The following is an 18,808-nucleotide window of genomic DNA, read 5'->3' on the forward strand; positions in this document are numbered from 1 at the left end:
GTTCTAGTGAGATGTGCTGATGGGCTGAGAAGCCCTCATTTTGTTGAATGAAGAAAGCAACCCTGGATGAGATACCAGTCCATCACAACTCTGAATTCATTCTTCTATGCACACTATACAGTTATGAATCAGTGGAATGTGGAAACAACCAAGAGTAGCTGCAGAAAATCTATGCAGCCTTGAAAAGTCCACATTCTATACAGATAATAACTAGGCATTGGATATGAATATTAGACAGTGGATCCATGAGGAAGTAGAACTAGCCACTGCATGACTCTGCACTAAAATTGACCTGGCTCTATACTAATCATTTCAATATTTTCTTGTCCTCTAGGGATTATGATATTGCTTAGTATGTGTATTACTTACTGGATGTGAAATAATAAAATGTTAGGTGAACAGGACCTACATGACTGATCTCACTGAAAGTTTAAATGACATAAAGAAGGAAAACTCTGCTTGGTAATAGTTTAGTCTGAATATTTTTTACTGTACAACTGTATTACAATCCAAATGATAATATTTGTTGCAATGTCATTTCCATTCAATAATTTATGTGTACTTCAGATACCTTTTTCACTGATTTATCTTTAGACATGGCAGCAAATAAGCATTAGTTTGTTAATCCTCTTTAACATTTACATACATACATACATACATACATACATACATACATACTGTAACCTGCCTAATCTAATTCATTGTGGCATGGTGTGCACATGGGACCAGAGCCTATTGTGGGGTGGCATCAGTGGGCACAAGGCTGGAAAACATCCCAGGGCAGAGAACCAGTCTATCACAAGGCCTAGTCCTGCACATAGCTACAACAGGCCAAATTATTATTACCAGTTAAGCTACCATCCATGTCTTTTTAGGAAAACCAAAGGACCGGTAGGGAAACCCATGGAAACACAAAGGGAATATGCGAATGCCATATACACAGTTAGTCAGCAGCATTACATATACTGTACATTATACAGTAAGTACAGTGTATGTATGTGTGCCTTTGTGTGTGTAAAAAGATAAAATTATAATGATTACCTCTATATATAGTTACAGTATGTATATGACTGTACACTACATTTAGGGGACTAGAACATGGATGTGTGTATGCATACATGCACATACAGTATGTGTAAATGAAGTACATTATTTAACCATTATAACTTGTATTTATTGTAAGGTACAAAACGTTTGTGATTTTAATATGCCAGCTGGCACCACTTCTCTGTTAAGAATACTTACATTTTAAAATAGGGGAAGAGGGCACCACTTCTCTGTTAAGGATACTTAAATTTTAAAATAGAGGAAGAGGACAACTACCTTAGACCTGTAAAATAATTTGTGAGGTACCAGGATAAACTGAAAAGAAAATGAATCAAATGAATGTGGGTTAGACTAGACGTCAAGTTATATTTGTTTGCAAACCTTGGTAGAAATGTTAAAATCTCTGCACGACACGTCGTAGCATGAGATTCTTCTTCAAGGATGACATACCTCACAAAAAACCCTGCTTCTCTGGTGCTTTAGAAGAATTCTTCTGCAGGATTAATGTCTTTGATTGATAGAGCACTTGCTGACACAGTGCAATCCTGAAGCATAAATAGACATGTGACAAGGACTAACTTTCAAATAGCAGAACACCTCTAATGCCCAGGGTTATGTTAGTTTGTCTAGGGGGTTGTTAGAGTCGTGGATGGTGTCAGTGAGCATGAAGATTTAAAGAGCTCTATACTGAGAAAGGTATTTTAGGACTGGAGGCACACCCTTTTTATAAGGAAAATAGATGCATCCCATTAGTTCATAATCCAATCCACCTTTTTTACACTATAAGAGTGAACGCTTCCTGAGCGTAACCTAGCGGGAAATGGATCTAGACAAGACCCCAGTCCATCACATGGAAGTTACATTAACTGGACTGCATCGGGATGAAAAGGAGTCTCTGAAGAAAACTCATACAGACATAGGGAATTCATGCAAACACAATGTACAGAAAGCACTTCAAAGGCAGTTGAACCAGGATTCAGCTGTTGAACATCAACAACTCTACCTACTTTACCGCACTAAATTATCGACAATAAAAATGTAAAAATCAAAATGAGTTTCCCTAGGGCTGACATGTAAAAAAGAATGAAATAGATATGTTTTTATGCTAAAAGCTGACTCACTATCGAAAAAAATAGACGTGTATGAGACACCAAGCATTTGAATCAGTATTCATAAAACAGTAACTTGGTAGTAAAAATACTGAGTCAGTTACCTGAGATTGAATGTTTCCTTAATGGCACTTGGTGGCAGATGTGTGTTATGATTGCTTTCATTGAAAATATAAGATGATTTATTCCTCATCCGACAGACTTTTTAAACAAAAGTGTCATAGCTGCATCTGTTTTCAATCCAGAAAGTCCAAAGGGGACTGAATATCATCCTCAGTTCCAACACTGGAACAGTCGTTATAGTGAGACGAACAGTTTCATAGATTATAAATAACCATATCATTTGAGTACAAGAGAGCTTTCTTTTTCTTATTAAAATTAAGTACATTTGTATATAGCTGTCAGAGCAACTAGAACAATCTGTACATGTTTTTACCATCACTATCTTCTCTCTGAAATGTTGTAAGTGAAAGCAGGAAAGTGTCCTAAGAAAAAACAATTATTTCCGTAATGTTCAAGTATGACGTCTTACTTTACCAACACATTTAATTGTATCTGCTGTTGCTTGGTAACATCAGTCAAAGCCCATTCATTTGAAGTGTTTTAGTAAATTATAAATAGCTCCTGGTACAGTATTTGTAATTGAAGTCAAATTCTCATTGACTTTTCTTTTCCTTAGTTTTATATGACCACTTATTATTTTTAACCATTTATTTCTTGTGTTAATAATGGTTTTGATATCCCCTCTTGTTTAACTGTTCAACCGATCATTTCACTAACTCCCCTGTGTCAATTTCCATTTGTAACTTCTTGCTCTAATTTGGCTCTGCTGCCTAAGCATCACTGTTGTACTTCTTTGACATTGTCATTTAGGCATACTTTCATGCTGATCTGGAGCTCAGAATCTCACATTTGAACTAATCAGCACATTCCTTGATTCATAATATGTTATCAGATGTTTATGCAAATTCCACATGAATCTAACTAATTACTGAAAGGCCCAACCTTGCTAACCCAAAGAAAGTCTTTAGCAGTTCTTGTAGCACACAGCTATAAAATATAGTACCAGATGACTGGTATTCACAGGTATGTTTTGGACAAAATGAAGTGGTCATATCTGCTCTCAGGAAGTGATGAAACAGCGAGATGGAATCCATTGCTTCTAGCTTTCCTCACAGAGGATGTAGAGCATCTACTGCTTCTTTGACTAAGGGTCATTGCAACATACACTTTCTTGAATGTGACAAACTATGGTGTATATTACTCTGAACAGGAATCAAAGAGATGAGTGGTCACAATTATATGGTCCTTGAAAGCATCACTCTTCATGGAGAGCTGCACACTCTTTTATGGGTACTGAATATCTAAAATAGAAGTATAAACTGTGCTTTTGAGAATCAGTCTTTGAACATAATATTGTAAGTTGCTGATGCTGTGCTTATTATTTTAAACTTCAAATACTGTATGTGTGCCACGCATACAGTATACGATACTAACAACTTTAAAGAACAAATCTATAAAACAACCAGGCTTTGAAGGATTCCTCTGAATTACTGATACACAGAAGTCTTGGTGTACAAAGGCTAAAAGATAGATTGATAGATAAGGTAGTATATAATAGATAGATATTGTATATATATTTTATTTGTCCCCAAAGAGGAATTAACACTTTCCAGAAGCTGAAGAACAAAATATAAATGTTATCATAGACAAATGACCATCCTGTTCCCATGCCCTACCTCCTAAATACACAGAAGATCTTTTGGGCTAGATAATAGAAAGCTGTTGCTGTCAACAATGTTTGATGAACAGACATTCTCATTTACAGTTATGCATTTCACAAGTTATCTATTGGCCTGCCCTGAGATATTTTCCTGTGGAACAAAGAAAATTTATATGCACCATGTATTTGTTGTCCTTAAAGACAAAAACGCAAATGCCATCCATTGTAATAAACAGCTATACAAGTAAAATTAGAATTTCTTTGAATGTCTTGAATTTTACACAATCAGCTAAGCGTTACTCTCCTTCACTGTCTTGTCAAAGTATTATTGACACACACAGAATGAATTATTTAACATTATGCATAACAATAAACAGCAACATCACAACATTAATGTTCATTCCATTCAAACTGCAATAGCTTATTGAGCCAAAATCCACATGCATCAAATTCAAAGACTTTGTTTTCATCATTAGGCAGGAATGAATCCAAAAAAGGGAACCTGCATTTACCTTTTCATGTTTTTTAAGACCCAAGTAAACTTCTTATGATTGGTTGACAGAAGTTGATTGCAAGGGAATATTTTCTGCAGGCACAGATGATGGTCTGTTAGCAGCCAGGTGATCACCTTGACAAATAAGTGCAACAGAAGGTCACATCAGGATGATGGGGATGGTTGCAGAGCATTCTTTACTTCATAAAATGATGGCCGAGACTGAAATGCCTGACCTTCAGTAAGTAATGGTGGCAGCTGCCAAACCACAACAGTGCCACTTGAATGAATGCCAGTTATCATCCCATTTTGGCACGCAGACAGTGATTGGCAACAAGCAATTAATTAAATTGCCGGAGACTTGTCTTTTTCCTCTCTTTGCGTTCCTTTAAAGTTCATGTCATGTGACTGACCAGAGGTAATGTTTGTAAATCCTGTTCAGGATAAGAAGTAATGAAGAATGTGTATTAGGTAAACTGGCAACAGTGTGTTATAGTGAGTTGTATTGTGTACTGCTTCTTCTTGAAGCTAAGTGCATTGGATCACCACAAAGCTTTAAAGGAAAACAAACACGATTGGAAATTGTTTTGATTGCTGTATTCTATAGCATACTTAGTTTACTTACTATGAATTTACTAAATATACAGTATGTGGATAATGTATGTACACTGTGACTATGCAGTGTCTATCAAAATTCCTTTTCAATACTTTCTTATGGAAAGGCGTGGGTATCAGTTAGGCTTACTGTTTATCTGGCGCTTGTCTAAATTATGTTAGTGCCAGTGTTTAACCAAGGCTATTTTTATCCAGTTGGTTGACGACCTGGCTGTTTAAATACCAGGCTACAAAAGACTTACTGATTACATGATATTATTTTTGCACATGAATACAAAGCTCTAAGCACTGATAGTATTTGGATGACTAACCCTGCCAGCGTTAAGAGTATGCACACTATATAGAGAATTTTCTCTTTCCGCTGTTAATATGTGTTAACCCTAAATGTTTTTGATGTCAACATTAAGTCACTCTTTTCAGATTTTTATTGAATAACAGTTATGTATTTGGAAGCTTTAGCAGCTTGGTCATTGTCATCCATAAACATTAATTTATGTTTGCGTATGTTCTCTTAGAAGACAGAGAAAAATAATTATAACAGCTAAAAGGAAAACACTCTACTGTATACACATGGAGCAAAGTGAAATATGTTTTTACTAATCATTTTTTTTTCTCTCTGTTTCAACCTGTAGATGAAAACTGGGATGATGATCAGCTCCTTGGATTTGAACCTTGCAATGAGAACCTGATCACAGGTTGCAATATCATGAATGGAAAATGTGAATGTGATAGCATTCGGACCTGTAATAACCCTTTTGAATTCCCAAGCCAGGAAGCCTGTCAAGCAGCTCTAAAGAGAATTGAAGGTAAGCACCATTCCTTTTTATGGCTTTGTTAAATTCTCCTCACTTGGTGGTAATCGCAGATGGCATACTTCCTTTACCCTGAGTGGACCGATGTACTTATCATATTTATCATAGGAACTAAGACATGAAGTAACATTAATAGACAAAACCAAGCCACAGTATTGAGTGATGTGGAGAAGTTAATGTGTGATTTAAAACATTACAGCACAAACATTTTCCCACTGAATCCTCATAAGCTATACATTTTATTTATTATTTAATAAAATATATAGACTGACATTCATAAAACAGTAAAAAATAAAAATGCCAATCAAATTTACAGGTACATTGATTTTTAGTACTTCTAAGAAGCAGTACTAATTTTCATGCGGATCCACGGCTTTAAAAAGGGTAAAGGTGACTTTAAGTGCATCTTGTTTGTGTTGTTGACTGCCTGTTTTGTTTTGTTTTTTATTTTGTTGCTTTGCCCTTCCTTCTAGTCTTTCTTTTTAGACTCATAGGTTATTCTTTAAACTCCAGTGGGCAAATGGGCATTGCTGTTTTTGCTGATGATGTATTTTTGTAAGCTGCATAATGATTCTGGGTGCTACTACTACATGAATATAATTTGTCTTCTCATCTGTCATAAATTTAGTGGAATTTTGCTTTCTTATAGAAAATTACTTATATTACATTTACATGAAAGCTGTTGCAGCTATTGAGTTATTGAAATTGCATTTATTTTTTGCTTTTCCAAATGATGTTGACATTTTTGATACACAAATGAGTATGCATATCACATTAGATTGGTCTTCAGTATTAATATGTGAATTGCTGCTTTAACACATTCAGTGTACTTTATGGATTGTGGTTATTTCTGTTAAAATGTTCAGAGTTAGGGTGCAGTTTTTAACTTTTTAAACAGTAATGTATGTATTTTAGATGTACTTAGTTATTAATTCAATTTATATAAATAAGATAAATGGTAGTGAATATTGAATATACAGAAAGTAAAATGTTGGACATACAAACCCATTGCTATTTGAATCTATTTTACATTGTGTTTTAAAAATGTTGTGAGATTCAGGCTAGCTAGTGGGAGAAGCTGATGCATGTGTTATGCATGGAGCCATGCTGTATACTATTGACAGGCTTCTGAAAAGGACAGAATGCTCCAGTTGATGGAGCTCTAAACTGGTGTGCTGGACAAAGAAATAAATTAGACTTTGGCTCAGAAAGTTTTTTTTTCTGAGTGGACCAGAAGTGCTTTCAGGCTGAGGCTTATGTGACACATGCTGGTCATGAAGCGAAAACCTTTGTGTCAGATGGTGAGAAGGTTGTGAAGGTGGCCATAGGTGTTGAGTAAGGGAGGTTGGCTGTATTTTGCCCAGAGAATGCAAACACATCCTACTATGTAATTTTGTGAGACTCTCCCCTTTATTAATAATTATATGCAAAAAATAAGCTGCTGATTTTATGTAAGATCTTAAATGTTCCATTAAGACTGTCTTCATCTCCCTCATTCCCTAACTCTGAAATAAATGACCACCTGCTTCCGAAAATTGTACAAAAGGCACCATCTCAAATAAAATATTGGTTGCTTTAACAATATGGATGACCATATTCATTCTTGGGTCACATAGCTGTGTTTGCTACATCACTGATAGAATTTATAGGTTGTAATTTATCTTCTGCAGATGTGAAAAAATGAAAAAAACTTCTGGTTGGATATCCTAATGCAAAACAGTTAATAGGTTTAAAACTCACTTGGAAATCCTATTCTAATCTGGAACAGTTTGTGAAATAGATGAAAGTGAAGCTAGTGTTCATTTTGTAGATTTTACCTGGAGCTGGGAACTGTGCACAGCTGCAGTCTGTAAATGTGATATCGGCTGCCTAATAAATCATTCATTATGAATATTTGTCACTAATAGAAACAACTACACGTATATTTAACACAAATGTTAGAAAACGTGCTTTTTACTGGGAATTGTGAGTTGTAAATTGACTCGGTTGAGTAGAAATGTAATTGAACAATAGTACCTTGTTAACTTTTGAAAATGTATATTTATGGAATACGGCTCTTGGGCGATTCTGATTAGAGTAAACTGCTCTCTTGAAAGAACTTTCTCAACTTTTTATAGTCTTATTTTAGAATCTAAATAGTAGCATTGTTTTACACAAAAAAGTTCAGCACATAAGTTTCTTCATGAATTATTTATATGTTTGTCAATACAACATGGGAAAATGTTAAAATCAATTGTAACATTCTTTTTTATAACTTGTAGCTTGTTTTATAAGAAGTTGTGAGAAACTTATTTACAGTGGAACCTCGGTTCACAACCATAATTCGTTCCAAAACTCTGGTCGTAAACTGATTTGTTCGTGAACCGAAGTAATTTCCCCCATAAGATTGTATGTAAATACAATTAATCCGTTCCAGATCGTACGAACTGTATGTAAATATATTTTTTTAAAGATTTTTAAGCACAAATATAGTTAATAATACCATAGAATGCACAGCGTAATATTAAACTAAATGAAAAACATTGAATAACACTGAGGAAACCTTGAACAACAGAGAAAACTAACACTGCAAGAGTTTGTGCTATAGCGCTATGAACCGCTCGCTAAAAACATTTTTTTAATGAGTTTTAAGCGCAGGGAAAAAAATGAACATTTCAAAAATCTGCAATTTAATAAACCACCAAGAAAAGTAACATTGCAACAATGCATGCTACGAACCGATCGCTGTAAACAGAAGTGAAGTGGAGGTTAAAATCCAATAGAAAAAGTCTTCATTAAATACAACAAGGTTAAAACAATGCTCGGATCTGTCTCTTTAAAAACAAGCCTGGTGCATTCTTTAACTGCCTTCTCAGCCTTATGCGTCCAGCCTCTCTCTCTTTTGTGTGTGTCTCTCTCTCGCACGTGTCTGTGCGTGTGTCTCTCTTGCACGCGTGTCTGTGTATGTCTTTCTCTCACGTGCGTGTCTGTGTCTCTCGCTGCACAGGGAGAGCACGTGAGGAAATCATCGCCACGCACAAACCGAAAGGGAAACTGGCTTGTTCATATACCGAGTGTGTGGTCGTGAACAGATGCAAATGTTTGGAGAACTTTTTGATCGTAAACCGATGTGAACGTGTTCTGAGACGTTTGTGAACCGAGGTTCCACTGTACTGGGTTAAACACTTACATATCGTAGCGTTAAGTGTGTTATAGTAAAGTGTCACTCAGATAAGTAACAGATATATTTTATCATTTGCTTTTTGTTAATTTTAGTAGCTAGTAGCCTTTATGACTGAAATATCATTTTCACATTATTTTTAAAGGGAGGAAAGTATCTCCTCAATTAGCATACACTGTAGTCTGTCCTCAGTTTCAGCCAACATCTTCATGAAGCAATGCAAGCAGTCATTTGCATATTTCACTTTTTTATAAAGCCAAGCAGGTTTCTGAGGCTCCAATCTGGCAGTTGCTTGTATAGTTTGACATCTCCATCAAAATTTGTTTTCTAACTGTATGGACAGGATTAAGCTTTAAAGACTCAATAAAGCATTCATTCAATTCTTTTAGTCCATATGTTGATTTGTATTCTTTTTTTTATTTTTGCCAGTCATTGTATGAAGTAGCCACACTTGGACTTCTTCCTCCATTGTCAGTATGTTCTTCCTTCTGGACCCACTGTAATAAGTCTGAAGGTTTTGTGCCAGGCTTTATTTAAGGAATGTCACACTTTTCATATATAAAAAGAACCAAAAAATTGCATTGGCATGTTTTTTTTCTCAAACCAAATGTCATTACAGTAGGTTCTGGCTTTCTTCACAAACAATTCAATTAAGCTTTTTTTGAAAAAGGATGGATAAATAGATGGAAGGATGTCTCTTTTGATATATGGTGTAAATACTATGGGGGAAGGACAGGCGTCCCAGCTGGGCTGGCGGATAATTTCATGCCCGGGCAGGAGGCCATAAATGAAGGGTGGTGAAATTGGAGACATAACCTGGATGGAACTCCTTGCAATCCTTATCGTGGTTGGGAGGGAAGAATAATGGATGGGCTGGGGGAATGTGGATTCTGGTAGTAGATCATTCCCCTGCATGGCAACTGCCAGCATTCCTCTAGGCCAGTGTTTTTCAACCAGGGTTCCACAGAACCCAAGGGTTCCGTGAGTGCTAGCCAAGGATTCCGCTGAAAAGGTCCCATGATATACCGTAGGACATACTGGTGAATAATTGCACAGAGTTCCGTGAGCAAGGTAACCATTTATGCAGGGTTCCAATTATTTATAATCAATTGGTCAATCACCTTAACTCCAATAATTTATTTGAGACCTACCAATCTGGTTTTAGGCATTATCATGGTGTTGAAACGGCACTCCTGAAAGTGTTCAACAACATCTCTCTTATTACTGACTCAGATGATGTGGCAGTCCTTGTCCTCCTTGACCTGTCCGCTGCCTTTGACACCATTGATCATGAATAATTGCTGATGCGACTCGAACATCTTGTTTGGATTAAAGGGGCTGCTCTTAACTGGTAGACACTTTTCAGTGACTTTAAATTCCTCTTTTTCATCTACTGTTCCTCTTAAATATGGTGTTCCTCAGGGATCCATTTTAGGTCCAAAATGCTGCCTCTCGTTTTCTGGTTGGGGCAAGGAAGCATGACTCTGTTTCTACTATTTTAGCTTCTTTACACTGGCTACCTGCCAGTTTTCGAATTGATTTTAAAATCTTGCTGCTAGTTTTTAAATCGTTACATGGGCTTGCTCCTGCCTATTCATCTGAACTGTGTGTTTAACACCAGCCATTCAGAGTGCTTAGATCTTCTGGTCTCTGGTTGTCCCTCGTACCAAATGTAAAACCAAGGGGGACAGGGCCTTTGCGGCTGCTGCCCCTCACCTGTGGAACTCTCTACCTCATCATATTAAGGAGTCGTCTACAATTGAACAGTTCAAAACAAGATTAAAAACTCACTTCTTTTCACTTGCATTCAATGACCTTCAGTAATACTGACGGTTTTCCTCTTTTGTGATCATATAACATTATTTCTCTTTTCTTATTTTATGTTCATATATTTTATTACTATTTATGTTTTTTTGTTTATTGTTTTTTCTTTTATTCTATTATTGTGAAGCACTTTGGCCGCAGCATTACTATGTTGTTTTAAATGTGCTATATAAATAAATTGACATTGACATTGACACTCCAGCAAAAAGGATGAAAAACACTGCTCTAGGCTAATGGTTCCTAAAGTTGGTTCCGGGGACTTCCTTTGGCTGCAGGTTTTTGGTCCAATCAACTTCTGTTTTTAATTGGACTCCTGGTCCCATTAAGTAAGCTGTTCCCAGATTCTGTGTTTTGGGGACAATGTAGAAATTACAAAACTAAGTTTGTTAAAATTTTGTTTATTAAAATGTACGCAGTTATATGGGAATACTGTAGTTTTTTTTCTTTTTAACAACATTTTAATTTTGATTTACATTCTTCTTGTCCAGGTGTGATCCATTATTTACTAACGCTAAAATATTTGCAGCCTTTCATTTTTCATTGCCCCCGTGTTTGCTCTGCCTGTTTTTAATTGTCATTATTAAGATACAATCAAGGGAGTAAACTGCACAGAAAAAGGGCAAAAATATGAAATCAACTAAAGAGAGTTAAGTATTTAAAGCTATAGCAAAAACAGAAAGATTTTTGAATGTCTTATAAATGTAACAATTATACTGCTGTGCTTTTCTAAATGTAGAATAAGAGAAGAGAAAAAGGGCAGCACGCGTCTGCTTTGTGTATTGTTAGGATATTTTGGCAGTATTCATTTTTGGAAGGTGTTGGAGGAAATAAAACCCTTTATTATTAAGAACAGAGTTGTGTTGGGTGCTGTTGTGTTTGTGGTTTGGGGATCAGTGGCTCCCCCTTGTAGTTACAATGGGAATTTTTAAGTACTATTTGGTTAGTGAAGTAATGCAGGTCTCTAAAGGAAAAAAACTCTTCTTACTATTCGAAATCTAGAATTAACAAATGTTTTAATCTTTACTTCAAAATATGCAGTTGTGAATCATTTATTAGTCTCTTCATCTACTGTATTATTAAGCAATGCCAGTCCCCCCTGTTTGTTTCCATTAATTCTTACATTTATTGTACTGGCTACTTTACAAGAAGCAGCACACATGCCAATCAATCAGTCTTTATATCCTTTCTCAGTCAGTCAGTATTTTTTTTATATGATCCCGTCCTCAGCAAGTTACATTGAAAGGTTTGTTCAAAGTAAAAGTAATCAAGATTACAGTACTAAACAAAAAACTTTAAAAACATGGTTATGGGCTGACATGGTCCAGGCAGATGTTTTCTGAGTATAATTACTTTTTTGACTCCACCTTTTTTTCAGAAAATGCCTTAGGAGTTTACAGTACATATAAAATATTGAATTCAGGTGAAATAGCTTTCTGATCTAGTTAAAACAATATAATATGCACTCATCAACCCATCAATTTCATGAACTGGCACCGAATAGCAGAAGAAGAGTTGAAATAAGGTATAACTAGCTGCTCTGAAGCTAAATAGATGGCCAGGCTAAAGGGTACTTCTAATCCTAAGCAGCCATGTTCATTTTGTTCATTAAAATGTTGAAGCAGGACACAATAGCACAGCTATTTTTCCTTCCATGCTTCTGAGCTTTAAGTATAAGATTGGCCGTTTCCTCATGCTCACTGTTGCTGGGGCAGACCCTGTCTCCACACAGCTCTGTTGAGGATATATTCTGTTTTGCCTAACAGAAAGAGAAAACTGGTCCTTAATAACTGTTTTGTTTATTTTTTTACTAAATATCACTTAAAACAAAACTGAAGAAGCAGCTCAATAGAAAATGATAATGATGTGGCCTACCGAGAAAGAAAGCAAGGGAAGATGGACAAGCCTGTGCAGGTTACAACATATGAGGACTACAGCTGCATATTTCTGGCTCTGTCATTTCCATATGTGGAAAGCAATGAGCCCCTCCTTGTCATGCTTATTGGGAGGTATGAATGGCGGACATGAAGTTTTTAGCTGTTGTCTGCCACAGTTTGCAAACTTTAGATTTTGTTTGGGTTTGAGTTTAGGTGGTTATCACAGGTGTAATCAAAGCTGAGCACAACAGGAGCAGGCTTTCAAGTAGAAAAACATTTTTTTTTTATATAATTCATCATTTGTAGATATAGAAACAGCCAGGAAAGGCAGCTTTGGATAGTGATATTCTTTTTAAAAAGTCATAATTTAGAAGTTTCATTTAGCATGCCTGTAATTGAGAGGAATGTGCCAAGGTGCATTGGATGTTTGACAGTCCGTGTCTGATTTAATTGCTGCAGGCTAACTAAATTTCCAGCCTTCCTTTACATTTATGTGCAAAGCTTAGCTGTGGCTGGGAGGTTTAAAATGTTTAGATATCGTTGAGAAGTTATTGTTTTAGAAAACAGATTTTAAGGTTACAAAAAATAATTTATGGTTGTAATGGTCCATTTACTTCACATCCGATCAGTACTAACTCTACTAAGAAGTAAATAATAAAGGAATCAGTCTTTATTACCTGCTTGCTGTATGGTTGTAATCAAAAAGACGTACAAAAGAGAAAGCCATTTTTAAAACTTACCCTTTTTATATGGAATATTAATCATACGATCTCATATATAATTTACTAAATTGTCTTATAATGCTTTACTGTTGATGTAAATGGAACGTTCTGTGAATTCTTAACTGTCAACTTGACTATGGGATAAATTTAGCTCACTCAGACTAATTCCAACATATGCCAAGCTTTGTCTTTGCAGCTTAATTATTGAGATTACAGAGACAGGAATGATTCATGAAGAAAAGATGTACGACAAACGAAGCAGTGCCTATGGCTTTTGGAATGCACCAGAGTGGGAGTCAGTGGGGCTTTTAAGGGAAATGATGGTGACACATTTCCTGATGCCACCCTGTATTGAGAATGCCATGCATTGTCTCTGGAATTACCTCCGTGAGGCCCAGTTTGACCTTCTTGTGCAGTCATTTCCCACAGATGTTCTGACACATTTTTGGGAGTGATTTCACTTACAGGTGTTGAGTCTTCCAGTGAATCCTCCACTTGCCCTGTTGTACATGGCGATGTTCATCGTGTGTATTTTTCAGAGCACACACACTCACTGAAAAACAGGTTATTTTATCTCCCAGCTTATTGCCATCCCCCTGCCTCCGGAAAAAAAATGTACACTCACACATATACACACCACACAGCAGATGAACATTAGAGAAAAATAGCACTTAGCTTAACTGTTATTGCTGAATTAACTTCTTGGAACAAACAGCTGTTGAAGCACAGAAAGGCAGCACATCATCATCAGAACTAGACTCCTTGGTATAACATGTGCAAATGTCTTGTCTCTGGCTGAGTTATTGGCACTTCAGCTCTGTCCAGGTGACTTGGACTGGAAGAAAAGAATGGTTCATATTCCAACAAGACAGCCCTCAAATGCTACGCATTGTAATAGACTGCCAGGACTATGCTTTTGTTTTCTAATCTTTTTTTCTGATTTACTCCTGCTCCTTTGCTAGTCCTCTGTTTACATTTTATTTAATACATGTCATTTTACTCTGGTCACTTTCCTCTGGATTTCTTGTCAGGTGTAGAGTCAGAAATTACCTGAGAGGCCTATTTAAGACATTTGCTCCCACAGCTCCTGTGCTGTGGCATTAGCTTGCTTCTTGTAGTTCTTGTTTGGTTTCCCTATATAAGTTTATTAGTTGTATTTAAAATGTTGTATTCCATCATGTACTGTCTGGGGTCTGTCTGTGAGCTGAGGTTGGGAGCATGCGCTAATAGCGCATTGCTGCACCCATCCCAGGACGAACCACCTGAACTGGGACCCGAGTGCAGTCGGTGACATATCTGTGAGAAAGTCCAATATCCAGTTGAATAATAGGGTGTTATTGCCTAGGGGGTCAAGTTTTGTTACCAAGTGCTGGGGGTTAACTGTATTAAAAGCAGAGCAGCCGCACATAACTGTTCTTGTTCTCCAGATAGGCCATGGTCACATGGAGTGCTGGTGATATAGCATCATCGGTGGAATGGTTAAGGTGGTACACAAACTGAAGTGGATCGAATGTTGCAGAAAGTTTGGATGTTATATGTTCCTTGACCAGCCTTTCAAAGCACTTCATCACGATCGGGGTGAGTGCTATAGGGCGATAGTCATTAAGTGTTGATGTTGGTGACGTCTTTGGCAATAGTATGATAGCAGTGGCCTTGAAGCACAGAGGTATGATGGCTTCTCTCAGGCAGGTATTATACATATCTGTAAGAATGTGACTCAGTTGGTCAGGACATTGCCTGAGTACACACCCTGGTATGTTGTCAGAACCTACAGCTTTCCATGGGTTGACCCTCTGCAAAGTCCTCCGAACATCAGCCGGGTCAAGACTGAGTGCTCCATTATCCAGGCTGGGAGGGGCTTTCATTGTTGTTGTGTTGTTCTTTTCTTCAAACTGGCTGAAGTAAGTGTTAAGTATAACTGGCTGAAGTAAGTGTTAAGTATATTTAGGAAATCAATATTGTTATCACAGAGTGGTGGAGGAGACCTGTAGTCTGTGATGGACTGCATGCCTTGCCACAGGTGTCTGGGATCTTTTGAATCAGTGAAGTGACCCTGGATTTTCACACCCTGGCTCAGGTTTGCTTGTGAAGATCTAAGAGCATTTTTGTCCCCAGAATTGATATGTATGAAGTTGGACTGTTCTTGCATCTCTTTTGGCACATGCCTGTTAGAGTAATAAGGACATTCTCAAAACATGGGACTTCATGTGCAATTAAGTTCTTCACATGCATGCATTTTTGGATATTCTGAGTTGAGAATGATGATTTTGATGTATCGTCCTGAGCAGAGTTAAACCACGTCTCACAGAAATCGTAGGAGACAGAATTCTATTGAGGGCCAGCTTCCATTCATTACATACTATTTGTCTGACTTGTTTAAAAGCACCAACACAGTTTGGAGATACTATTTATATCTTTATCACAACTAGTTAGTATAATATCTGCAATAAATAAAGAGGCATGGTTGTGAATGTTTGTTAGGTGGTTTCTGGAAAATTTCCAGCTTGCATGTAGTAAAAATTAAGATGAAAGGGAGCACAGGAAACATGGTGAAATAAATATGAATGAATGAAGTGCTCTGGGTTAAATTTCTGCATTGGCTTTTTTGTGTGTGCCCATTCTCCTTGCACCTTCTTTGTGTTTTTTCCTATAACCCAAAGATATGTTTGTTAGGTTAATTAATGATTCTTAATTGGCCCTATGTGGGTCAGTGGATCAGTTTAAAATCCATCAGTAACCTAGTGAGCCCTGTAATGTGCTATTGCCCTATCCAGTGTTGGTTTCTGCCTTGTGCCCAGTGCTGCCAGGAGAGGCCTTGACTCCTGTGACCCTGAATTAGATTTACTGTAAGTTGGTTTGAGAATGTTATGAAGATTAGGAATATAATTGACAGTTGAGGTGAATGAACAAAGATATTTCCCATTTGTGTGTCACTAGTAATATATTGAATTTTCTTTTTTAATTGCATTAGAAACCACGTCAGGAAGTCATAAAATTAAAACAAATCAGACACGAATCTTAGTCAACCAGTTTAGAGTTAATAATCTTGCTCTTGCTTACAACATCTGGCTTAACGAACAGAGCATATTTCAAGAGAATTTCTGTTTGACTTGTCAAGGTCTGCTTAATTAAATATGCTTCACTTGTCTGGTTAAGAATATGCTTATGCGTAGATCCCATTGAGAACACCCTTGTACATGCCTTTATCCTCTGCATGTAGTCACAACCTTTCAGAAGGCCTCTTAGGAAAAAAATGAAGGCATAAATGTATTCAGTCAAAGCAGTACATATTTTATTAGAGAGGATGGTAAAGAAAGTAGTTACAGTGGCAAACAAAAGTTTCATAAAAATAAGTCGATAAAATTGTCTATCATTCATATAGCATAACTGACCTTGTAGACTTTATTCTGAAAAATTCCATATGTGGGTGGATGTAGTGCCTTAGAACACCTATTATGCATGTTACTCATAGAAGGGAAAGAAAGAAGGAATGTAAACTATAATTTATATAGTGAATTTATATATAAAAGACTTATATAGTAGGATAAAGAGTTTTAAAACTATATGCTAAGTACAAAGCATTTAAAAATCTGTTTCATGGAAGGTTGCTGCCACTCCAGTACCTTATAGAATAATCGGGAATGCTTTATTGTTCACAGTACTGAATTTATGCACCTCAGTGCATGTGTCTGTAGGTCAGTGAAACAGTGAGATCTTTGGTAACTGGCTTTTCCCTTTCCTTTAGCCTTGCTATTTAGGCCTCAGTGCACATTCATTTCAGTTTTTAAAAATGGGCTTGATTTGAAACATTCTAGATCATAATGAAAGCTGCAAACTCAGACTTTTTCGAAGGGATTGTTTGGATTATTATTTTTTGCATTCTTTTATTTTTAAACCAGAAGTAATGTACAGTAATCTATTGTGCTCCTAATCAAAAATGTCAGTGTATTCTGTGTGTGATAAGATACTAAGAGGCTTACAAACAGGCTTCTAAGTCTGTTTATGCCTTTTGATTCAGCTTATAACATAATGTAATGTTCTCAGACCCACCTAAACAAAGTTTAGAGCGGCTGGAGCCCATCCTGGGATACTAAGGCACAAGGTAAAAATCCACCCTGCACAAGGTTTAATGATGTGAATACCCAACAAAGGGCCAATGAAGAGTTGTCAATTGAAAGTGTGAACTTAATGCAGCAATAACTAGAGGGGTTTGAACCTAATATGTTGGATCCGTGAGGAAGAAGTGGCTTCATTACATCTCAACTCAAATCATTGTCTCTACATATGGCATGCACATATATACAAATCAGCAGCATATATAACTAAACATGTAATCTAGTTTGCTAAACCATTAACTTTAATTAGTGCTATAGAACAGTTTGTTAAAGATAACAGTGCCTTTGTAAAAGTAGATGTTGGCATTTACTCAAAAATGTTGTTGAGAAATGACATCATTCACATCTGCATGCTCACATCTCTGTGGTTTCTGTTTAACTTTGTCCTATTCTAATGATTTTGAAAAGAGCCTGTATTGGCTTACTTCCAGCATCTCGAATAATTATTATTTATAATCTCTTTGTCTCCATCGTTTCTTGTGTGACATAAAATATATTTTAATCATAATAATTTATCTTGTGTAGCTTCTGTACTCTTGCAGTTAAAATATACTGAAGTAAGAAGTATAATGTAGCACTCTCTTTTCTCACTCTCACTATTCAATTTATATCAGCTATCATTATTAAATAGATTCTTGTTTACCTTAAAGTTTTATTATGGTGACCCTTTCTGTTTCAATTTTCATATACGATTTTTGAGTTATACAGCTGTCAGGACAATCAGAAAGTATTGTAACTCACACTTCTTTAGCCAGTTGGAGAGACAACCATCATCAACAGTGCCTATAGAAATTATTCACCCTCTTGCAGATTTTCACATTTTATTCTTGTACACAGTGAATTTAATGTGGCTGTGCTGACACTGATAAAAGAAAAATACCCTTTAATGTCAAAGTAAAAAGAGGTCTGTTGAAAGTTGGCTAAATTAATTGCAAATGTAAAACAAAAAATAATTGATCACATCAGTAATTACCTAATTTAATATGACTCACCTAAATCATCACTGAAGTCACATCATTAGTTCAATGGAGATTACCTGTCTGTAGTCAAAGGGTTTCAGCTTATTGCAGTATAACTAAATGCATCTTATTTAGAAGGTCCAACTTTTGTTGAGTCAGTAACGTGGCCTAACCTGCACACTGAAAACAAGAACAACACTCCAAGCAACTCTGTACAAAGGTGGCTGAAAAGCACAAATCAGGGGATGGATACAAGAAAAATATTCAAGTCACAGAGTATCCTTTAGAGTCCAGTTAAATCAATATTTAAGAAATAGAAAGAGTATGGCACAGCTGTAAATCAGCCTAGAGCAGG

At 36.4% G+C, this 18,808-nt stretch overlaps 1 protein-coding gene across 2 annotated transcripts in view; it reads left to right on the top strand.

Annotated features, from left to right (window-relative positions):
* Positions 1 to 18,808, top strand: part of crim1 (cysteine rich transmembrane BMP regulator 1 (chordin-like)) — an 852,254-nt gene that overhangs the window by 14,723 nt on the left and 818,723 nt on the right. For both annotated transcript variants that reach the window (XM_039748389.1, XM_039748388.1), the window contains exon 2: positions 5,620 to 5,793. In XM_039748389.1, the coding sequence (XP_039604323.1) occupies positions 5,620 to 5,793 (174 nt within the window). The remainder of the gene's footprint in view (positions 1 to 5,619; positions 5,794 to 18,808) is intronic.

The sequence above is a fragment of the Polypterus senegalus genome, chromosome 3, assembly GCF_016835505.1.
Source record: "Polypterus senegalus isolate Bchr_013 chromosome 3, ASM1683550v1, whole genome shotgun sequence".
NCBI lineage: Eukaryota > Metazoa > Chordata > Cladistia > Polypteriformes > Polypteridae > Polypterus > Polypterus senegalus.